The following is a 25,401-nucleotide window of genomic DNA, read 5'->3' on the forward strand; positions in this document are numbered from 1 at the left end:
AATTTTTTGGGGGGCAAACTATTAGTATTATGATGATTTTAGTTTTTCCAAATACTGTGCTCTTAAGCTAAGTTAAGCTAAGCATCTGCCTCCTGACTGAAATGAGACTTGGTGACTTAATCTCAACCAATAAAAGGTCTGTTACATAGTCATCTTTTGACACCTCTGACACCTCGGTCGATAAGTAAAGCAGGTACAGCTGTTGATAACATATCTCACTGATATTTTAAGTGTTAGAGAAATCTTTTGCCTATTTGTGTTTACATAATAGCACAGCAGCCCATGCTTACATGACTCACTGTAAATTTTTACTGATCTCATAAAATATTTGAGGCCTTGATCTCTAAACAGGTCTGACAATTAACAAGGAAATAAAAGGCGCTTAACCCCGACTTCACCCCGCGACTAGTGAGCACTAGGTTATGAGTGAGTGTTTTTATTAGTCTAAAGGCCAATGTTTGAAGGAAGGCACAACAGAGACAGAAAACCTAACTATCATCACTTCAAGTGTGTGTATGATTCCTTAGGAAAACAACAGAAGATAAGATAAAATGTACTATGAGCAACCAGTAGGTGTCTCTGCAGGATATTAAAATTGACATCATTCAGGCCTCTAGAGCCCATTTCAGTGAGTTGCAGATATTCAAGGGTGTGGTATTCACCTTGTATAGGTTTTTTTGAATATACATTTTATTCCCTGTGGTGGAAAGCAAGAGGAATGCGCCAAAGGTACACGTTTGATGTGTTTTATTTCCACTATTTCCATTTATGTGTCTTTATACTATAGTATATATAAGTCCACTACATGTCGGGGAGCTATATGGTACTTTTGAGTCCATTAGCTGCATTTATTTGATAACTTTTGTTACTTTGCAGATTCAGGGAGATGATACAAAATATAATAGGCAAAGAAAAAAATATAATGTGCTTTTATGGTTTCAGGTTATTGCTGATGAACAACATTAATGATTTTAACTCAACATCCCGAAGATTTTTTTTACAAGGACGTAAGCATTCTTTTATAGTGCTCATATATCTGTTACATGTAATCATTTCAGACATTTGCTGTCATTGAACTTTGTACATGAGGGAGAATCATATTGACTGCACCATGTACAAACAGTATGACGAAATGGGAACTTTTTATGTAACTATTTGTTGAGTTTATCACCGATTAACAAGATTATTTACAATGTCTGGATTATGGTCATGTGTTTTAAAATTTGTATTCTGCATGTTGCATATTAAGATGGAATATAATTAAAGATCTGTTGGGGATTTAAAATGTGGTGTGGTGCAATAATTATACTCAATACCCATCTTGATATTGATTAACAAGAACATTTGAAGCTCTTACCATCCAGCAGATGGCAGCGATGCAACAGTTTTGGATATCAACTGCCATAAAGCTCAACAGAAGACACAGCAAAGACCTGTGGCGGGCCTATTTCACCTGCAAGAATTTTACATTTTTTTTATGTCATGTCCTTGCATCAGATTGTCAGATGTCTCCCCATTGACAGTCAGTACTTCCTTTCCTGTGGGAATAGAAAACATCGAGGGCTGGAATCCCCATCTGAATGAGGGTACTCACCAGCCATTTGACAACATGTGCGTGTGCATGTGTTGTGATGCATTGTTCTGAAACGGGCCAGTCTGCTCAATGGGTGTTCTCACTCTTTATGGTAAAACTTACTGACTGTAACATCGGTCAAACTGTGGATGCAAGACTTCTATCTGTAGCAGTGTTTCTATACTGACATTAGAAGAACTGAGTACTTCATCCAACACAAACCATAAAGCAGTGTCAGAGCAAATGCATGGTCCACCCACACAGGTGTCTTAACTTGTTGCCTGATCAGATTATTTTTCAAGACAGTGTGGACAGACTGTGTTTGATTGAATGCGCCCCCACTCTTCTGTTAGCCGTGTTGCACATGTTAGGTCAGGACAGTTCATACTGCCTATTGTGCTGTGTAAAAACACGTCTGCAGCAGTGGTGTCTGAGGTGGAGGTTATGTCACAGGTACAAAACAATTCAATGCTTCAGAATGTTGATGGTTCAGTGTCTTATACTAGAGTGAACGGTGTCTCTGTCTCAGCCGCTCCACCCCCCCATCACTTGATTCTGCATGATCACAGCCTTACATACATGTTTACCAAAAGATACAAGCTTTCATAGCATAACATTATTATGACGTAATGAGTTTTGTCTGTAGTTGGCACCTACATTAATTGTACTGTGATTTGTATTTACCACAGAGTTCTTGGACTCAGAATCTGTGGGGGGCACAAAACCAGTTTTTACATAATGTGGCTTTCACAGCTTTAAATGGGTTCCGCACAGGCTAGCTTAACTTAGGTCAGTCACATGATTGCTCATGATTGCATGAGGTATCATGGGGTGACTATTATCAGTGTTTTAATTTAAGTGTTCAGTATATCATTGAAAAGCCTAATATTTACATTTTCACAAGTTTAACACAATCAACAATAATGACAAAACCCTTTTTATGAAATGAGAGCGATGGTAAATATTTTAAGAGCACTAATGGTTGGTTAATGGAAGATGGATACGGATTCAACAATCGCTAAACACCCATTTATGGTTTGTAACCCAAAGATAGCTGTGTCTATTTAAGCTTAGCAACAATGTCCATACACTGCAGTGAACACATCTTTAAATTGTGAAATACCCTAATTATAACCTACTCTAATTAAGAGAGTACGTAAGCACATCATCAAATGGCCAGTGATTTGTTTATTGCAGGCAGCTGTATTAAAATTGCATTACGTGTACCTAATGATCTTATAACTCAGGTAGACGATGTGTCCAAATCTGAGTTAACTTGCTTTACTCTTGGCAGATCCAGCAGTAACCTCACTGTTCTCACACTGTCGAATTTGAACCACATTTCTTGCACCAGCCTACCTTCAACATCTGCGCCATCCTCAACCATGTATGTCTCAGTGTTTCTTGACTTCTTCGTCCCAGTGGACTGCTGCCTGCAGCTTTATACATCAAAGTGCTGACACCCATGTCCAAGGTTGTAGTGCCCTGTCCCAGCTGATGATGTGGAGAGCAGAGGAGAACACAGGAGAGGAGGTAGAGAAATTAGAATGAAGTAAAGAATGTATGTCAAAAAATTTAAATATGTTCTTTTTCAGGCCTGCTAATGTCTGATTATGTAAGATATTGATGAATTTGTATTTCAAATAATAATAGTATGCATCTAAAGTGTAAATCTAATACAGTGCTTTGGAATTTAGTAGTTATGAACGGCGGAAAAAAACAGTGTGTATTATCCCCAAATCTGGAGTTGAGGGCACATGAGGCATCACATCAAATTATGGAGGCTTAACAGGGACCCAAAGTGTAAACACATGATTTGTGTTGTGTTAATGTTCCACGTCAAAAAGGCTGAATAAAGACGAAAGAATGCCAAGCCATTACAGCGATTGCCTCAGCCATCGACTGAAATGTGACAGCTTGGAGGGTGTGGAGAGGAGGAGATGTGTAAGTGAGTGAGATGGGGGAGTTATCAGACTGGTACTGTTACAAATGGCTGCTTGAAATCTCTAAATGGGGACAATCAATATTCACTTGAATGAGAATCAATCTCTGGAATGAGGCCAGTGCTCTGTGGGGATTAAGGCTTGGTCACACTCGCTGATTTCAGTTCTGATTTCAGCCCCAGGAGGAGACTCCAGCCTTCTGATGGCTCCACACAGGTCAAGATTTTCCCAGATGTGTTTGTTTTTTTGTGTGAAATGTGAGCATAACCCCTCACAAGAACCAGTTGGTGTTTAAAACACAAACACACCACAGGGCCGATCACATTGCAGGGCAGCAAGACCACAAACAAACGCTGCTGATCAGTGCAAAGAAATTGATCTCCTGCAGATGTTTCTTCCCAACACACAGTAGCGTACATAGTGTCAGTTTGTCTGGCAGACTGAGCAGTGATTAAGTGCCTTGAGGTCAAAACAGACACAGTTGTGTCCTATGTACTTTTCCTTGTGTCTACACATTCAGGAATCTCTGGCAGAGGGGCCCATGTAGTGAAACTGGGAAACAGACCCATAGGCCTGGCCGCAAAAAGACAGACTTATGAATAGTATTTGTCTTGTGACATCAGGGGTAAGTGCTTCACACTGTGCTTTGTCCATATTTCAGTGACAAATTCAATGTTTGAAATAAATCAGGGGCCTTGATTATCTTGATATTCTTAGCATTTTATGTAATTCATTTGAATCATTGTCATGGTTTTTGATTGAATCATTTTCTCATATCCTCATTTGTCTTGTTTTACATTCCACTTCCTGTCTTTGTCTTTTCCCCACCCTTTTCCCTGCTCACCTGTGTTCCATTAGTTATCAGTCCCTGTGTATTTGCTGCTACATTCACATGCTCCTCAGATGGTCCCATTTCCCGAGTTGCGAAGTTGTTCTTACGACTTTGGTGTCTTCATGCGTTTAAGCAACACACTGACATCTGTTTCAAGTACTTGAGTGACAAGGAAGAGTAAGGTAAACAATACATTGGCCATACAAATCATGATTTTGGTTTAACTGTCTTACTATCAATCCAATGATGACTCCGTCCACCATGTTTCATATCGTTCAACATCAACTCAGCAACCCGTGCATCCAAATTTTCTCTGACTTTCCGAGTTGTTGTTCCGACTCGAGAGGGCATTCACATTAATTTTTCCCAGTGCGTACGATAATTGTACGGTTATTCTGACAGCACATAAACACACAGTTAGTCTTTGATTTTCCTTCAGTCATCGTGGGATTGGCTGTGCTTCTTGATGTGTTCCTGCTTTGATCCACGCGGCTGTTTGGTTTCTCCTTAGTTTTTGTATTACTCTTGTTTTTGTTTTAGTTGCCTGACTTTTACTTTCTTGCATTTTGGATTTTGGGAATTCAGCTTTGTTATCAAAGCCCAAGTTTTGTTTCTAGTTTTCTTTATCTGCCTGTGTCTGTGTCTTGTGTTTGGGTCCTTTTTGATCAAACTTAACAAAGATCATTTGTTCGATTCATAAAAGATCCTGAGCATTAATTAAACCTCTCTTCAGCACGTTCTAGAAATCCCAATTTGTAACTTACAAACCTGCAATATATAAATCTTCAATCGACTTAAATTCACAACACCTGTGATTCCCCCTTTACATAAGCCAAGCACAAATGAGGGTTTAGTAAGGAGTAGCCATGGACTAGACGAGAAAATTTACTTCTTGGAAGACAAACTCACAGTGATGTTAGAGGAGATGAAAGCCAGGTGAAATTTATTATTCAGTGGACTGAGTAGACCCTTTTCACAGCAGACATTTTGACTAATCAAAGCAGGAAAATCACCGGGGCAACCAATAAAGTTACCCATGGCTCCATTCCATTAAGTATTCCAGAAAGTCATGTCGGAGAGTGAGCACGCACAAAAACCAATGCCCTTGACCTATCTAACCTAAATGGAATGCAGCCATAATTCAATTCTAAATTCTACCTGTGTTTTTCCTGTCAGAGCCAAAATGTCTGCCATGAAATGATCTAGCCAAACACAGCCTGGGAGTGTGTGCTGGCTGCTGTGGATTTGTCCATAAAGCTCATACAGAGTTCACAACAGCCTCGGACGTGCTTGTGTGTGTGGAGCTGTGTGTAATCTGATATATTGCCTCCAGTGACTAAGTTGCATTGCGGGTAATGTAAGTTATGAAAAGAAAGAAGAATGCGTGGAATGAAAACGTCGATTTCACTCGTTCTGCTGTGTAGATTTTGTCCATAATGAGTCTTCTGGAGCCACAAAAGACTTACTTACATACTGCTTTTGTCACACATGCAGTAGTGGAGTAGTGGAGTTACCCTTTGAATCAAATCTTGACTTTGTTTGGAGATACAATCAATTCCATGTCAAAGTAAGGCTTTATGAATAACTACATTTATGTGATTTTATGCTTACGATCAAACTTGATCATGAGCTTGTTTCTTAATGAGGCCCCAAGGCACAAAGATACCAAATTAACGCAATCATTTTTATGCTATTCAAGTTTCCTTGTTTGCCTCTCTGATGTTCCATCTTGGGATTGCACTGTTGTTTACCCAGCTCTTGAATCCTGAATGTCAGAGCATCCGACCATCGTCACACGAACACCTGTTTTCTGTAGCTGCAGGGTCCTGCTATTTGTGTATGCTGGCTCACTGTCACACTGCAGCGGCTTACTAGGACACCTGAAGAAGATAGTCTGACAAGTCAAAATGACTGCTTTTAGCCTAAGATCATATTGTGTTTCAACTTTATCTGGATGAACCATGTCTGCAGTATCTGTTAATCTGCAGCTGGAGGTAAGGTCTTACTGAAGTTTGTCTATGGTTTCTGCATTTTATAAAAGTAAAAAGAAACTATAATAAAATCTCAGTTCACATACTGAATTAAGAAATACATATTTCATAAAAGCAGACACAATCAACTGGCTAAATGATTGATCTTATCTGTTGTGCAGTTGGTAAAGAAGGATGAGGCAGAATTCACCTGTGGGGCCACCATAATTCATGTGCATTAGTTCAAGAGTTGTAATCACAACCCCATCTCTTGGCACAGCTCCATATTCAATCACAGAGGGCCATTGTAGACACAAGTCATGACACAGACTATGGGGCTTTTCACCCAGGGAGCTGTCACACAGGGAATAGACAGCGCGAGTAAAGGGAGGGCTTCAGGGTGATCAGCTGCAACTTGCACACGGGCCCCGGGGCAGTCAATGCAGGTGAGGCTCACATGTATGACACGATCACATTGCCCCAAGCCTGTGATCACACTGAGGCTCATGTGAGCAGAACTGTGGGAGCTGGGAAGAGGCGTCTAACTTCTGTCTTTAGCTTCTTCATCAGCCAATAGCCACTTATCTTCAACACTGAGGGCAACAGAAAAGGAAGTAAACAAGTCCTTAGGTCATTGGTTCTAAGGCCTTCTTAACAGCAGTCATTATGACATGTAAAACACAGTGGTAACTATGGAGGTTGCTGGAACTGAATGGGCCATCGGTACAGGTACTGATTCCACTGGTCTTTACCCTGCCATGCAAAGTCAAAATCTGCTCTGATATTAGCAAGGCTATCAAGATGTGGCAAGATGTATTCCGAAAATAGCACGTTAAGTACAAGATGCATGGAGGTTGAAAAGAAAAAACAGAAACTAACATTAGTGAAATCCAAAATGTCATAAAACTTGTCTTGTTTGGGGTTCATTGGCAATAAAGCAGGGAAGCCTTGTGTTTTTGGTGTGTAAAAAAACAAAGTTGAACTTGCAAGTTTCCTTTGAACAACAGAAATGAATGAAAAGGTCGAATAAGCAACACATTTAATGTTCTTGAACATGCCTGTTTTCCTGCAATACTTATTGCAGTGAATGGGTATGCATTATAAGCAAAATACTCTGCACAGTAATTTAGAAAAAATCCTCATTAAACTCTGTTTCACATTTACAAAACCATACAATAATCCTCTGAGGAAGTCTTTAGCCACAAGGTGGCACAGTAGTACAACACAGCAGAAATGGTGCATCACTAAGAAGGTGGCAGAAATATGATTGATTGTGGTCTATATTTCCAAATAGTGCCCTTATTCTGTGAGCTATACACACTTCTGTATAATTAAATGGTAGTTTTGAGGCTATTTTTCAACTGTATGTCATCATTAGCCATCATAAAGCCCAGCTAATATCCCAATTAACATATTTCTTGTCTTTGGTGGCTGTGCTGATTGATGTGAACCACTGAGTGTGTAGGCAGTACATTTTAAACACCATATCATGGTGTAAAAACAACTCAACGTCACCTTTTTTGCCCTGAAAACCATGTACCTGCACCAGACAGCAGATGGAGCCGATGAGCCTATCATGCCACCTTGATTCAGAGGGTGTGGTCTGTAGCTGTAATGTTGCTATGCTAACCAGTTACTGGCCCAGCTGTGATTATTACTGCTAATTACTTCAGTAGTTGATCTGAATAGTGTCCAGTAAATCCAGTTTAAAAAACAGGGATTTTGTTCTGCTTGCTCCTGTTTTGTTGCAGAGAGGGAATCGATTTCTAGCAAGTAGAAAGAAGAAGAAGAGGAAGAATGACAGTTGAAGGACATCTTTCTGCCAACCGTCCACAAACATGGCGTCACTGAATGTCACGTAGAAGATGCTACTGCTAATGCGCACAGAAAGGACATGACAGCAGAGGACATGAATGAAATAGACATTAAAGTATCTGCATTGTGTTTTACTAGCTATGGACAAGCAAGCTATAAAACGATTTACAGTGAGGTAAGACTTCTATTTAACTGAAAGTAGTCTCAAACAACACCTTTACTTAACTGAACTGACTAGCAAAAAACAAAAACAAAAAACTAACTTCCTTGACTTGTTAAAAGCAGGGTAAAATGCAACATTTACCTTACACAATGCTAAAGTAGCACCCCAGCTAAGCTAACAGTGCTATTTTTCAAGCATTTGGTCTCAAATGACAAAGAAAATCCATGCTACCTGGCTAGCTACATGTGAAATGTAATTTTGCCTATCTGGTATTTTCTTGTCGGCAGCATAGGTTTAATCAGAACTGCTTTCAGACAACAAGTGCTCATGCTACACATTAGATTCAAAGCCAATCGGCAAATATAAGCAACACTGGTAAGAATGGCTGAAGTAAACCTCCTCGCCAGGGTAAAAAAAATATTTTTGTCCACCTGCCAATGGCTAGTGAATGTTGAAATTTACTAGCAACTCAATACAAAACCATTGTTTGGCTGGTGACTGAAGCATCTACTAGCAACCTGCACATTTACCAGAATCCTGCTGGTGGCTAATGTTGTGCCCTGCTTCCATCCTCGACAGGAGGGTCATTTACTGCCTTACCTGACAGAGCGTGAAAGAGTACTCCTGGTAAGTCAATGTCACTCAGTCTGGAATAATGGTTATGCTTTTTTTTAAAAATGTTTTTACTCCAGGTACTTTCTTTCTCTTTCTATACTTTACCTGCAACAGTTTTGTTTTTTGTGAGAAATATCACTTTGAAACAACCTCTGAAACTAAGGCAGTGATTATATTGGATTTATTACCAACTGTGACAGCGTCAGCTGCTATACTTTTCACCTTTTGAGTCTGTGTGTGTGTGTGTGTCTGTGTCTGTGTTAGTGGCAAACTGTGGAGACACTCTTTGTAGTGGTGACAACTACAGAAGTGGTTCTGAGTATTGTGCCAGGTGATTATATTTCTGTCTGTGGACAGATTTTTGTCAGCATTTTAGCATCACAACCATCCAAGATGCAGTCAGGAAAGTGCAGGTGTGTAGTTTAGATCAAAATGAAGGCCATATTCAAAGATAGGTGGTGTTCGAGCAAGGGAGCTGGAAGTACACACACTTTAAGCCCTTGGCTCACATTCTATTCCCTTGAGACATCTATAGTAGCTGAAAGTACTTCAAAAGCAGTTTTGAGAACGTTTATGCTCATGTAATAAGTTATGACTACTGAGTGGCTGGTGTGACCCCATGGCAAGATGCTGTCTGTTTGTCTGTCTGCTGTATTTTATTTGTGTTGCAAATCCTGCAATGACCTGCCATTTTAACTCCTCTTCTGTTCCCTTTTTGTATTGTTGTATGTGATTCTTCTACCATACTTTGTAATGTCTATTACGACTTTCCTGTACCTTAGCTGCCTCACTTGCTGTTACTGTAGCTGTGTTTTGTTTTAATTAATGTGCTTTTGATGTTGGTTGTAAATAATGTAGATTTTTTTTTTTTTATCAGTATGAGGTGTGCAACTAGAATTTAATTTGCCCATGATGCTTGGTTGTATATTGTTTTCTGTGAACATGACTATATATGCTACATAAGCACAGGTCTCCTCTTGTACCAAGTAGGGTGTATGCTCATTATAAAGCTCTTTGTGAATGCAGACAAAATCAAATCATCTCTTTAGTCTCCATGTCTTTTTCCATCAATATGTAGCTCTGTTGTTTGAAGCTATATCAGTCTTTTTTGTTGCATTGTAAGACATCAGTGTTCAATTGACCGTATCCCATTTGCGGAACATGCAGACTGAGCATACCTTAACAGTAGATCAATATTATTAACAATGACATGTTGTTCAAAGGTTTCATGCCACAATCTGACCAATGCTGATCTCCTGATTTCAACAATACATCCATTATAGATTTTCTAGTGTGTTTCTCTAAAGGAAAACATGATTTTGAGCTGCAGTAGGGTTTTGTTGATTGTGATGAGAGAAGCCTAAAACATGATAATAATAACAAATATAAACATTATTTTTATTATTGATTAGAACAAAGAATATTATATTTCTTTAGAAGAATTCATCATTTCATTTTATCATCGTACCAGAAAAGCTACTCCTGAACAGGAAGTTAATCAACTCAGTTGAATCTGTAATACATTAATGCGTGTGTTTAAGAGGCCCAGCAGAACTCCTGACCCCCTTTATCATTCCTAGCCTCTGTGGATTGTCTGTGTACCCTGCTGCCATCAAGTACCCATCAATAAAAGCAGCAGACTTTACATGGCATCTTAATTATAATTTTTCTTGAGCCCAAGAATCCAATCAGTTCCTATAATCAGTACAACTGCCTGACCCAAAGCTTGCCATGTATCAATTAGTGACAATTTGATTAAACACAAAATTATATAGGAACATGCACCATATGTGGAAAACATCACACAAACTAGATTAATAAGAGTACATAATAATACAGGAGCCATTTTAAGGACCTTGACATTTTAGCTAACATCGCGTTTTAGTGATGCATACTCCCTGACAAATGGGTCCTTTTCACAGCCAATGTTTTGACTTGTCATAGCAGGAAGAGCACAGGTGGAACTAATACTGTTAACAACAGCTTTACAATGGTGACCTCGTGAGCCAAGCCATGAGTTGAGCGTGGTCAATAGCTGGACTCCACCGCCTAAATGGGATGCAGACATCATTAATATTATTAGTTACGGCTTTGCTTTTCTGAGTATGATATGTAAAAAAGGTCTGCTTGCAATTAGTCGTAGAACAGCTGGCACACAGTGAACATTGTGCTTTTAGGGCTCCTGTGGGACTGGGACAGTGGGGCAGTAATCCTTAATGAATTGATAAAACAAATATCAATTCATTGTTTGGTATTTGAAGTGACAAAAATAACTGAAAAAAAATAACAGTCACAGTTTCCTCAGGTCCAGTAGGGCATTGTCAATTGCTTGTTTTATCCAACGAAAGGTACAAAAATAGAATTCATTTTTGTTTAGTATGACATAAGACTAAGAAATGCAGCTGATCCTCTTACCAGAGAAGCTGGAACAACCCCTACAAGTTTGAAAGTAACTTTTCAATAAGGAGAAATTAAAAAGGATTTAAAATTGTACTATAATCTGAATGGACTGTCATATTAAGCATAAGCTGATCTCTGACCTGACTAGGGCTTGTAGGAGTTGTGGATCAGGGTTTGTGAGGTACCTCAAAACTGAAGTTAGTTAAATTTACTTTGTGACATGCACCTTTGGTAGTAAGCTATTGTTAAAACAAAGAAACTATAAATGTTTGATTATTCCCTGGTGATTTGCTGCTTAGAGCTTCCAGAGCAAGAAACAACTTGTGAATAATTAGAAAATACTGAAAAAGGACTGCACTAAAATCAGGTTGGGCCTAGATACATTGAAAAATGCCAGATAGTAGTAACAAAGTAACCGTGGCATTTTCTTAGACTAAGGTTTTAGCACTCAGGATTTGGGGATTTGATAAAGAAAATAAGCTCTGTTGGACAAACAAAGATTTCAAATATTTTGTTCAACCGTAATCAGTATTTCAAAAAACGCTCTAATGGAAGAACAAATTGTTCTTTGGGGCTTATTTGGGCATGCTTAACAACATATATATTATTTTGGACGTTATAAAGTTATATCTGGGGAAAAACATCTGACCTATTTTCTTGTTGTACACTCCTTTGGATGTGTCAAAAGCAGAAAAGAAATGGAAACAACATTCACATAACATTTATAATGCTTTCGAGTGGGTGTCTGTAATAAATGTATTTTTTTATTATTATTATTAGAAGAGGATAAATCAAGGCTAACATGATCCAAAAGGTTAGGTTAGATCATCTTTGTGATAAAGCATTAGGGGCATTTTTAGACTCCCATAATAAAGTATGGCAGGAGGGCAGGTTGCCCAGAAGTTGGACTCCAGTAAGCCTATTAATTATAGGTGGATTGCCTCTCTGAAATCATGTCTTTGTGATCTTTGTGAACTAATGGAACGTATGACAATGAAAGGACTTACAGAGGATGGAAATGAATCATGTCTTTTAAGTGGGGTCATGGAATGGAGGATCACCATGGAAAAAGAGATAAATATTAGACAAATTGGAAAATGGTTGCAGCTTCGTTCTCGATATTAATGAAAATGATAATTAGGGTTAATATAAGGGTTAGTTATTTATCAAAAGGAAAGGATTCACTATTTATCAGTTCAATAATTAGTTCGTTATTGCATTGACTGTGTTCACAATGTTCAGGAGAGAGTATGTATTAATATTCTCATCTTCTAGTTTGAAATAGTCTTTGTTCACAAGAAAGTTAAAAATCCTACTGAAAATGTACATGTGTGGCCAGGACTTGTTTACCTCTCCTCTCTTAAAACATTTTGGAAATACAGTAGCGGAAAAACAATAATACTTAACTTCCTGCTCAGAATTATATGCATAGGTCTTGCCATATTTTATATTTTTCTTATGACATATATGAGAAATCCCATTAAAAAAGTTAAAACTAACTGTATTAATCCTCTTAGCCTCCAGCACATGTACTATTTGTTTTGGCAAATTATCAGATTTTATATTTGTAAGTTGTTTTTTGAGGTTTACTGCTCAGTATCATTGAGAGATGTGCTGCAACAAATTGCTGGTTTTGGTCTTTTCATGGGAATTGATTTTTAAAAAAGTAGGACAAGACCAGCCATGTGCTTTAAAATGGCAGCTGGTTTGAGTGATGCATTGATTCAGTTGTTTTCCAATTATAATAAAGCAAAATGAGCCAAACAATAAGTTTAATCAATAAAACATCCCCCAACCAGGTCAGATCTTCATACATAGTATCTACCAAAGCAACAACAGAGTATTTTCATTTTGACTAGGAAAACCTGTGATTGATGGACTGCAGCTTTTGCTTCATAACCTTAACCCCTCCCTAAGCTGCATTAGTATTACAAGGGCAACCGTTGATTTTATGCACATGAACATCGATATGTCTGTCAGTCAGTCACAAACATGATTCAGTGGAGGACCATAGCAAATCAGGGTCATGCTCATGGAAAAGTGACACACCAGTTCACTCACAGAGCAGCAGATACACAGAGCCGCACAGTCTGTCAGTAAGGGAAATACACAGTGTGGGTTTGTGTATAGCAGGCAGTCAAGCAAATCACAGGTGAAGCTACTAAAGTCAGTATGTTTTTACTTAGCACAATGATGCCATTCTGCCAACATCCAAATACTAAAAAGGTGTTAGAAGATAGTAATTTTATTACAGACTAGGCACAAATGATGGCAATTATGGGAAGCGGGCATTGAAGAAATGTGAATAGATCTGGAAATGTAATATAGTTAAATACAGAGCAAGCTATTCATGGAATAGCTGAGCCGAGATGAGGCTTTTTACATCATTTGTTTAACAGAAGCAAAAGCATGGCGAGGCCTGGGAGACATGGCATGGCCTGTGGAAGTTTGTGTTTATTCACTACGGGTTTTAAAAAACAGAAGAAAACAGTAAGCTACCCGTCAACCACAAGGACCTCTGACCAGAATGATTGGCAGATACTTCAATACCCTTTCTCAGAAGGCTATGTGTTAACCACTACCTGCAAACAGTAAGTGCTGCCTAACAGTAACAGAATTGTCTGTAGGACGATAGTAAGCTGAAATTGAATCTTAGCTTAATTGAATCATCAACCAGCAGAAACACATCTTCAGTCTCAAAAAAGACACTTATCGATATAAATTGATTTCACCCATTGTTGTGTTCTGTAATGTGAGACCTGAAAATTGTAACACAACACAAGTGCATGCAGCACTCGAAGCGTAGCATCCTGAAGCGATTTTGCATGAAACAGCAAGAAAAGGCTGAACCCATGTTTAGTTCACTTCCGCTCAAAACAACTAAGTGAGTTTGCTCACCTGGGATTCTCGTTTGTGCCAGTTGGGCCAGGCATAGTCCTTTGTGTACTTGCATAAACCATGTTTCTGGCATTTTTTGTCTGCAGTTGGTCTATCTGACAATGCTGTGTTGGTGTTATTCCTGGAGTATCATAATTAATGTTACTCCAGGACGATCTGTTTCTAATTTTGACTGAGTTCAGGAATGTCACCTATAATTTTTAATTTTGCAGTATTTTGGTGTGGTTTGGTGAGGTTTAGAAAAACATGGTTTTGGATTAAAATAGACACTTTGATAACATTTGATACGTGTTACAAAGGAAAACGTCTCTCATGTGCATATTTTGGGATTTTGATTGGTTGTGACTGTGATTTTGATCTGCTCCACAATGTGATGGGTTCTTCCAGGGCCCATGCCACATCCTTCTACCAAGTTTCCTGAAAGTTCGACTATTATTTAATCACTGCTGACAAACAAACAAAGAAACAAACCCTGTTCGGTTCATTTCTTTGTTGGCAGAGTAAATAGGAGACACAGTAATTTAGTGCTGTAGCATTCCAGTGATCAGCTCCTATTGCTCATATTGGTTGTGGCAGTGTGACTGCCAGTACACTTTTTGTCACTGTCCATCAGTCTGACAGTTTATGTTCCAGTCTAGTCGAGTCCCACACTGCAGATGGCACGTACATGGAACTAGCAGGCTGGCATGCCTACCAGTGCTACAGAGGGATGGGGGTGTTAGTTTATGTATTTGCTTGTGTTTTCTGCATTTTTATTGCGTTGTTGAGTCTGTTTCTCATTTTGCTTGTTGTATAGTCATCCGCAGTTTTTTGTCTTTTATTAAGTTGTTGATCTGGTCTACTGTTGCAACATTAATTGAACTGGCCGAGGTTATGTTTTTAAAACTGAAGGAGGTCTAACTGGGATTATGGGGATTCCACTGGAATTAAAAGATTTCTTTTTGACATTTATTGTGTGACTGAGCCCAAGCATTCTGCTTAATTCTTGTGATTCAGTCTTCATTGGCCACCCATGTGCAGCCACACCCAATGTCTGTGTTGAGTTAATATCAGCCACATTTAGGCATATTCTTTGGTTCAACAGAGGAACGTTGGCACAAAATGTATTTGATATCCCAAAGCCCTGTGAGACTTGATCAAAGCTTCAGGAATCACCAAGGACTGCTAAGGTAGGTCCATGTCTTCAGCACATCTCTTAGGAGCAGTGGGCAGCCGTCAGACCAACTCAAGCCTGCGCATTTGGCCAGTATGCCTGTTTTTGATGTATGCTGGGGAAACTGGAGCACCCCGAACAAACACAACAAACACAGCATGAAAACTCCACTCAGCAGTACAGTAATAAGTTACCTTGTTAGGCCAGACATTGTTCTCCTGTTGATGATATCAAATGAGAGGGTCAGTCTTGAGCTGACTTGATAATTGGGGCATTGTATGGAAGGCTTCCTGGATAAATGCTGAAGACAGAGGTTATGCTCACTTAATATACCTGTAGAGGAAAGCTGTAGACGGTTCACTTGCCAGTCCATCTGCAGGGCCAACAGTCTTCTGGCATATCCGGCTGGCACAAGAGGAGGGCTAACAAACGACAACAGAGCCTGCAGAGAGGCCCTCAAGTTGGCCTTGGATAAAAAGAACGGATTTCAGCACATATACCTGGGATTGTAACAGTCATGTACAGATGGCAGAGGCCTTTGTTATCAAATCCATGTGGCCTCTCATTTTAGCTGCTTGTCCTCAGCAGCAGAGATGCTTTCCTGTGGACTTTTAGAAATGTTTTTAGTCATGCTAGCTGCCTGGCTTTAGGGATTGCAACGATAGTATGTCGGACTGTCTGTTGTGAGTTTGAGATTAGACACTATTCGAATATCGATGTTGATAACCATGTCATGTGGAAGAGTTGAAGAATTCAGGCGAGCCATAGTGGTATTGCTAATAAGCATGTTGCTCATAATTAGCCTATGAGATATTAATTTAACTTGTATAGACATATAACTAATATGTAATGGTAATACTGTTGTAAACAATTGTCACTGGTTGAATGTAATTTTATACACAGGCTTTTATCACTTCCTTTCAGAAAATCCTTATTTGGACTCACACACATTAGGGTGCAGACAGCGATTATGGAGAAGGATAGCTTCTCATTCCAAGATCATCAACTATCGAGCCATCCACCAACCCAAAGCATCAGTTTTTATCCCAACATGAGAATGAATCTCAACAATCAACTAAGAAGTTGCATCTCATAGAAATTGACATAACGACTTAAAACGGCCGCATTACATGCAAGTCCAGTTTAATGCAGAAATTACCAAGGGATGCATTCAGAAGACAAGCTTGACAGAAGCTCTAATGGATGTCATATAGGTCACGAGAAGGTTTCGTGAGGAGGGCAGCGGCTCTAACCAACTGAAAGACAGATGGTTCACCACCAGATGTCAGGGAGGGGTTGATGATATGAGTCGGGAAGTAGAGCAGATCAACAGGGATGGTCCGGGAGGGGGAGAGGGGTCAGAGAGAGCAGAAGTTAAGTCTGCTCATGGGAATCTTTTTAGGATGTCATTAAGGACGGGTTGAGGGAGACATTAAGCTCATGTTAGAGGGGTCAAAGAAGGGGAGACAGTGACCAGAGGGTTGCCTGGAAGATGAGCCTTGGCTGTCATCGCTCTCTTTGTGGAGTGAACAGAGGAGGGAGGAGTGGCGCTGAGACGACAGGGAGGATGATGCTGAGCTTCTGAAGCAGGAGACTGGGGGTTGTAAATGTGCCAGCAGAGAGAGAGGAGATACCAAAACTCCCTCAAGAAAGCCAGACTTATGGAATTTTCTCCATTTGATTCACCAGCTAGTTTGCAGCCAAAGAGCAGGTGGGAGCAGATAGAGAAGCTTAGAGGAAAGGGGAGAAGGTCCACAGGGGATCACAGGCAGGTATAAATGTTGAGGTCAGTGAGGAGACACAGAACTCATCTGGAGGGAGTAAAGACAAGGGTGCTGAGCGAAGCTAAATGCAGAGGAATCACAAGATATACTTTGTGGTGGTGTGAGGAATATCAGTCAAGAAGAGATCTTATATAGGGGACTAGAAGTGCAGGTCAACAACTGGGAAAGGGTCAAGATAGATCAGTGGCAAGGCCATTCTTCTTCTCTCTTTTTTTTCCTTTAAAGAAATGTCTGAATGATTCAGGAGGCATAGAAATAGATGGGGCCTTGGAACATGCCAGGGATTATAGATATTTATTGTTTCAGAACTGTCAGCATAGGGCCAAGAATTTCTATTTGTGCCCATGGTTGTTTGTGAACTACTTACATTTTTAGAAGTGCCCTCAATCCCTTTTATGTTATTTGATATTGGACGTCTCGATGCTGATGACAAATCTCAGTTTGGCATGGCCCCTTCTTAAATCTTCAATCTATAAACTAAGCTTTTTTGATGTTTCCAAAATCTGAAAGTAAAGTAAACTATTTCTGTTCAGGGTTCCGAAGAATTATAGCAACCTGTCAGAGATAAGTGAATTTGCGTACAAAAACTATGATTGAACAACCCATTTTCATAACTCTGATCTTGATTTGCTGATGGCTGTCTTATCCCAATTTCACCCAGTTCCTCCATACTATATCTAATAACATCTAATTTTTTGGACTGTCTGTTCAATCTATTTGAAAAATTGATAGGCTGATTTGCCTTCTTATAAAGTGTTTTGACAAGTGATATCTCTTAAACATCATATTACCTGTTACAATGTCATAATTACAACATTAAGGCCCAATCCCAGTTCACCCTTGCCCCTACTGCTTAGCCCTGCTCTTCTTTTTTGCTAGTCACACTGAAGGTTAGGGTGTCCTGATTCTTCTTATTGTGCGGTAGCGTGAAATGTATATGTCCAGGGTTAGAAACTCTGTTCTTTCAATTTGTTATGGTTGTTTTCTTTGTAATAAGCATAAAACAATCGGTATTACTTTGCTGAAGTCTTGGTTGCTAACTAGCTAGCTAAGTAACTCTACGTTGTTATTACTGATTTGTGCGTGTCTGTCTTTGTTTCAGTTTTGCTCCCTACGCCCTTTGATGGCAAATGATGCCCAAAATTTAGCATAAGTCCAGCAGCAAATTTGCTGCACTTGTACCGCTCCTGCAGTATCAGTGCAGACTGGCCTATAAAGCTATTTGATGACTTGATTGATAGCATGAAGTTGTGAATTTTGACCATCATTGTTTACCTCCATTGGATAAATGGCAAATGTCCTTGTGATAGTACCAGGATAGCCGCAGTAACACAAGAGAAATCAACACAGCTGAAGACGACATATTGGAAATGTCTGGTAGTGTCTGTTGAAAAGCCACTAATGAGATATGGGGTCTTGAAGGGTTCTCCCATTTCATAGAGAAAGATTTTAACTGCTACCCCTTGTAACTCTGTGTCAGGGGTGAGTGTGCATTTGAAAACAAGGGGTAAGGGTAAAAAATAGAAGTGGGATAGAGCCATAGAGTTGGATAATTTCTTCACCAAGAAAATGTAATTATTTCTCATTGTCATGTTTTTTGGAACAAAGTGGTAGTAGTCCTATGCCTTAACCTCTGTTTTACTGTATCTGTTGCATCAGTAACTTTTTGCAGTGTATGTTGTACAAGTGTTTATTTATACATCCTTTATGTATCTTCTCAGTAAAACTGTATTCCCAGTCCTTATTACATCGCGGTCAAGTATACAAACAATGTATTGCATTGAGCCATATATATGTACTTACTACAAAGTTTAATGGGATTCAAGCCTCATTATGCTCACAGTGTGGGTTTGGGTTCTCTCTGTAACCTTGTACAACTTGGTGAATTCCAAGGTGGAATTCAACTGTTTTTTGTAATATGTTTTGTCCATATGTTATTATAATACATTTTATACACAGTAAATACTAAGAATGGGAGTCATGTGAGTTAATTTCTAGTGTCATTGCTGTTCAAATGTGATTGTTGCTGTTAAAACAGATTTGAAATGTGCTTCTGCATTTCCTCAGTATTGCTATTTATTGTCATTCCGAGCAATTTCACTTAGATCAACAAGACTTTTGATAAGTGGCGCCTTCCAGACACTTAAGTGCATTAACTTCAGCTTCTTAGCACCACCTTGTGACAAATCAGTCATGACAAAACACCACCAATTTACCATTAATACTTGGAATTTAACGTCAAGTTGTTTCCTGATTCGATTGAATGTACAAATAAAGAACATTTCTATACCTCCCATGATTTCTTTCGCAGATATCCTCCCAGTCTGTAACTCAAGTTATTTTATGGTTGGCACCAGCTCCTACCACATGACAGTCACAAGGCATGATTTCAGCAGGACTCTCCCCTCTCAGCAGTGGATTTTATTTATGTTCATCTCTCTAACAAATTCCCACTGTTGCTTAAATCAGTCCGCAAAAGAATATACCCGTGACCTGCAAGCTTGTTTTTTTTATATTATATTGTGCAAGTAAAAGATGAATAAAATAGTTTCAAAAACCATCAACCACACAGTGCTGTAATGTTTTATGTATGGTCCCGAGTCTGATGCACTGGAAGCCTTTTGAATATTTAAGTAATGTTTAGACATGAAAAATAGTCATAGCACAAAAATGTAACATTAAGGTAACAGGCTAGCGTGCCTGGTTAGAAAAATCCCCCTGTTTCATCACAGCCAGTGTATCATTTTGTGTTTAAATATCTTTCAGAAGACACTAATGATGATAAGTGTTGCACTTTACAATTTCTAGGATTTATTGAGGTACACCAAAGTCCCACTGCATAAATATTAAATTGAGTAACTTTTATTCTTTGACGGACCCATCAGCAGACATGTCAGGTCAGCTGGGTTGTGTACACTAATTAGAGTGGAAACTGTACGGCCCTGTACGCTGTCAACCCATCACACATAGGCCAAGTTCATTCAGGAGTAATTTAATTGCATACTTTATGTCCGAATTATTCTTGCCTCAGCGGCTACATTGTACGGTGAGGACAAAAACCCTCTCTATGTCGTGTTTTAGGACACAGGATTTCAGACAGTACGTTCTATTCCATGCTGCATGTCATTTGATGCCGTAACATTATGAATGCCAGTGGCATGGAGCGCCATCATCCCCCAAACACATTGAAAGCACTTTTGACACAACCAGCACAACCCAAAAACACATTTACTACACCATGAAAATTTGCATAAGTTGTTTTATTCATAGTTATTGTCCTTTTTATACTTCTTTTTTAATTGTTTTGTCTTTTGTTGAGGTGGACATCCCGTAAAGTCAAGCCTGAAGCCCTTTGCTGAGTTGTTTGCACATCACCCTCTGAACTGAAACGAAAGGGTAAGAGGAGTGGAGTGGGCTTTTTACCTCCCTCTCTTTCTCTCGCTCTCTCTTTATCTCACTTACAGTATCCCAGCTCAACCTTTATTTTCATTTGTTTGAACAAAGAGTGTACCTTACAGTATATTTACACATCATACTGACTGGCTGTTTAACAATTTTCACTTAGATAATGCAAGGAAGATTGAACTTTCAAGGTTTGCTTCATTGTTTTCATATTTTTCTACAGTCTTGTTGTCCTTTGATCCACTTTCTCCTCTCATGCTCATCTATGTAGTGAGATTTTCCTTGTCATCATTGTAGTTGTCATCACCAATATCATCACCAATTTCATCATCATCATCATCATCATCATCTTTTTCATCATCATCATAACATAATCACCGTTATTATATTGATATAACTCTTTTCAATAGATTCCTCTCTGACAACTGTACAATCGTACACAGTGTTTGACTTTTATATATATTTTTGGGAATATATTATTTAAACCTAAGAAAAGAGGAACATAATCCCAAAGAAAATATATTAGTATCCCAAAGTAACAAAATCATGCATGTTTTAATGTATTTGTCCATAAAAACAAAACAAAACAAATAATAACGTAACGGATGGGATCTGGTTTTATTTACAAATTGATCTTGGCACTGTTTTTGTTGTCTCTTGCTGGAAACTGGAATGATGATAAAGAATACTTTTGACTCCGCGGAGCATAACATTCTCCGGGTATTATAAGTCAGTGACCTGCTATAAAAGGCAGGTTTGAGAGACATATTCTTTTTTTTTTTTTTTAAAGCACAAAAAAGATAAAAGAAAGAGGGAAAAAGAACAACATTGGATAGTAGACCAAGGGGCAAAACAGAAATAGTGTGTAGAAAACATATTTCACTTCAGCTTTACACTGTGGCAGTTTCCTCTTTTAGGCAGAAACCCTGTGACATCATGTCTACTGACATTTTTTTTTTCCTCAGAAATACAGGCTCTCCCTACATCTCATCAGGTGCACTCACTGGTTACCACTGTTAGGGTGAAAATCCAAAAAGAGAACATTGATTCTGTCAAAATTCTTCCTGTAAAGCAGCATTAATTGACTCTGGCAAATAAAACAAAGTAGACAAGTGTAACCGAAAAACCACCAGTACAGACCTGCTACCTCAGGTTTGGCAGGCAGGTAGGGGTAGCTGTCTAAAATTTCCAGTGTTGCCTGTCAGACAAGTGCTTGACTGTTGATCCAAGGATCTTGTGTGTGAGCAAACGTAAGGATGTGTGTGTGTCTGTGTGTGTGTGTGCGCATGTGTATGTGTGTGTTTGGGTGTCTCTGCATACTCATATTCAGTGCAAACACATTGGGTAAAAATCCCATCTTGACCATGGCCCATCAGTTTTGTTGTTTCGATTGAAACGCTTGGATCTACAGTATCATCCAGCTCTGACCATCCTTCTACCTCATTTCATTTGCAGTTCTCTTTTGCAACTCCTCAAAAAGATAAACTGTCAGGCAGACTGACGTGCCTTTTGTTTATCAAGCCTGATGGTTGGCCGATCGCTTCACCCTCCCCCCACCCCCCCACCCAGCCTCAGGTCCTAGCACAGCCCAATGTACTTGAGATTGTTCTGGATGATCACGTCCGTGACAGCGTCGAACACAAACTGGATGTTGCTGGTGTCAGTGGCACAGGTGAAGTGCGAATAGATCTCCTTGGTCTCCTTGTTGCGGTTGAGGTCCTCAAACTGCCGTTGCACATAGACAGCGGCCTCCTCATAGGTGTTCTGACCTTTGTAGTCAGGGAAGCACACTGTCAGAGGAATGCGTTTGATCTTCTCAGCCAACAGGTCCTTCTTGTTGAGGAAGAGGATGAGCGACGTGTTAGTGAACCAGTTGTTGTTGCAGATGGAGTCGAACAGGCGCAAGCTCTCCGCCATGCGGCTCTGTGCGGATGTAAAGAGACAAAAGGGAATAAGAAAGAAGCTTAGAAAAGGACTTCACAGCTCAGAATAATCTCGTAAATACTTTGAAGCAACAACAAAAATTGGACTTTATTATCTGCCTAAATTATCTGAATTTAGGCAGGGTCACGTGATTTGGCAAAACTTCAAAACAAACAAAACTTTTAATTTGCAAAAGCAGATATCTTTAAGGGAAACATAATGCCAACCAAATTACGTATTTATTGTCATAATAAGGGAAATCGTTGTTATTGTAAATGGCAAAATATGACCGTATAAGAGAAATGTTGTTTGATCACAGTGTTTACCACAGTGTCTGTGCGCCTGGTAATTAACAAGACCCAAAGATCAGCAGAAGGTTTAATAAAGTTGACTAAAACAACGTCATCCTCCAACAGGGGTTATAAAAGCAGTGTGGCTCCTTTAAGAAACAGGGCAGTGTGCAGTGCGTGAGTGGTTGAGATGGAGCTACATTGTTCAGAGGAGACTGGTGTTAGCGACCAGAACAGAAGGGAAAGGTTGGCAGAGAAACTGTCTAGTGGCAGTAAATGTACAGAACAGGTTACAGTTTGACCATGAATAAACTCTACAGCGCTTCAAAACACAAGAAGAACTTCACCATCACTATCTCTGCAAATATTCATGCTATTGTTTATCCATGCTAATATCGATGCTACCCCTAATCCATGCTAGTGACTATTAATAACGCCCCAATTCTCTGTCTGAGAAAGAACGTTAACTATTAGACACTGGCTGGAGTGGGGCTTTAAAACTAAGTACACACAGGAGTCCAGATTGGAAACGCTGCATTCTGGTATGACTGAACTTTATATGGCCCCCATCCACCCCAATTACCTTATTTTACTCAAAGGGTTGAGTCCAAACATAATCCAGGCAGCAACTTAATTTCACAACGTTATCATGACCACAATTTCGTACTTTACAGAAATAATTACTCGGAGACAGGGTTGGTTCAAATGAAAATGAAGACAAGATAAGAGAACTGAAACCCATCCAGCACAAGTCCCAGATATCCACTTGACTAGCCAAAGGTACATCTCCTCTGTTTAGTCAACAGAGACATCAGACTCAGACAGATAAAGACCTGAGTTTGAACTCTCACATTCTTCTCTGAAACAGCTGATAAATTTTTTTACCAACAATCTTGGTCTTCAAGGCCAAAACTGTGAAATATCCAGTCTGTGATCAACATCTCACTCTTGTGAAGAATAGCTAATATTGTATAATATGAGTCATTCCTTAATTAGGAGTACATTTCATGTCCATAGACTTTATTTATTAATTTATCAGTTCGTTTATTTATTTACTTCAAGCAATGATCAATTTTACATCAGGGCACATTTATCTTTTAGTTAATACAAAAAGTCAACAGATCCCATCATTTATTTAGCATAAAATAAATGAATATACTAAACTGGAATTTGTTGTTTTTTTGCTGTCTGATTTGCTAAATGTCAGGTTTTGCTCTTCAAATTAAACCTAAATTACATGTTTTTGTATAATATTTTCATAAATATTTGTTCAAAATGATTATTGAATTCTGAGAAAGGCATTTTAAAATCTATTTTGCTCATTCATGTGCATAAAATCATCCACTTTGTGTGTGTCTGAGAAATCTCTGTCAACCATGTCACTCACTGAAATATCTCCTGTAAATCAGCAATGGTTTGCTCTTAAGTCACATGTCCAACATCACTCGATGTTATTTCCTTTTTGGAGGGAGATGTGAAGAGGGTGTGGTAAGTCTCTACTTCTCCTCTTCAATATTTTATCAATATGGTGTGTACATAGAGTAGATTAATTCAGTGTCAACTACGTTGACGTGAACTTGTTCACGTGAACTTGCATTAGCTGTTATATTTACAAATATGCAGATAAAGTGTATAAAAACACGAGTTGGTCAAAGTCATATGGTGACAGGTCTGAGGTCTGCAGTCAGCACAAAGCCCTAAAATGGCTGAAATGTCAACTGTGTTAACCTCCACTCTGACACAGTTGACAATGTTGGCAGTTAATTGTTAAATTTGAAATTAATTAAGTTAATTGTAGGAAATTGAATTTAAATTTTTAAAATGAAAATAACGTTTTTAATATATTAATATATATTTATGAATGAATGCTGAATGAAGCTCTTTCAAATATTGGTACATCATCATTTATTTGTAGCCATAACCTTTTTCTCCCTAACAGAGTTAAAGTCAAAGACTTAATTCACAACTTTATAATATAAGTCACTGATGTCTAAAGTATGTGGCTGGTATCTGCAACCAACCCGACCCCTTAACACTGTACCACTGTTCAAAAAAATTGTTTTTTTTTAAGTGTTATGTAACTTGTTTATCATTTACTTTTTTTTTCATTAGACTCCACTTCAATAGGGCATGACATTACAAAAAACATTGTTTTAAATAGAAATTCACCATTTCATTTGCAGTATGGTAAAAGATGATAGTTTTGATAAGGAAGAAATCTGTATGTGTCCCTGTGCTTCCATACAATTTGAGCTTGTGTGTTGTTAGATGTTTAAGGGTAAAGAAAGAAAAAGAGACTTGATCTGTTCATGGCTGCCATGTGGCGACTGGCCAGTAGCTTGTGACTGGGAGGCTGTCAGATGGAAGACTGCTGTTTAAAAGGTTACAGACACAACACGATGCTCTGAGCAAATCACAAGACCTGCACAGCATGAAAAAAGATATTGAGGGGAGTAGCAAAGGATTAGACAATCCTAATGCAGATTCAAAGCACACCCTGATTGTTCAGTGGTGTAAGTGTACTATTTTTGGGTAATGATGAAAAGGCTGTGAGAACAAAAAGATTCATATAACCTTAAAATGCAGCCCTGAAAATGTTTTACAACTTCAAATGAAATGTACAGTTGGTCATAAAGATTA

The 25,401-nt window shown here is 38.9% G+C and overlaps 1 protein-coding gene and 1 long non-coding RNA gene across 2 annotated transcripts in view; both read right to left on the reverse strand.

Moving 5' to 3' along the window:
- Positions 1-2,937: 2,937 nt before the first annotated feature.
- On the reverse strand, positions 2,938-5,254 carry LOC115592875 (uncharacterized). Its single transcript, XR_003986232.1, has 3 exons — positions 4,582-5,254; positions 4,361-4,507; positions 2,938-3,067 (listed from the first exon to the last, which is right to left on the reverse strand). It is a non-coding gene; the product is annotated as an uncharacterized LOC115592875 (long non-coding RNA).
- Positions 5,255-20,122: 14,868 nt separating this feature from the next.
- gnaz (guanine nucleotide binding protein (G protein), alpha z polypeptide) overlaps positions 20,123-25,401 on the reverse strand; it is a 31,128-nt gene continuing 25,849 nt past the window's right edge. The window contains exon 3 of the mRNA XM_030436083.1: positions 20,123-22,471. Within this exon, the coding sequence (XP_030291943.1) occupies positions 22,127-22,471 (345 nt within the window). The 3' untranslated portion in view covers positions 20,123-22,126. The remainder of the gene's footprint in view (positions 22,472-25,401) is intronic.

Source organism: Sparus aurata, chromosome 12, assembly GCF_900880675.1.
Source record: "Sparus aurata chromosome 12, fSpaAur1.1, whole genome shotgun sequence".
Classification (NCBI taxonomy): domain Eukaryota; kingdom Metazoa; phylum Chordata; class Actinopteri; order Spariformes; family Sparidae; genus Sparus; species Sparus aurata.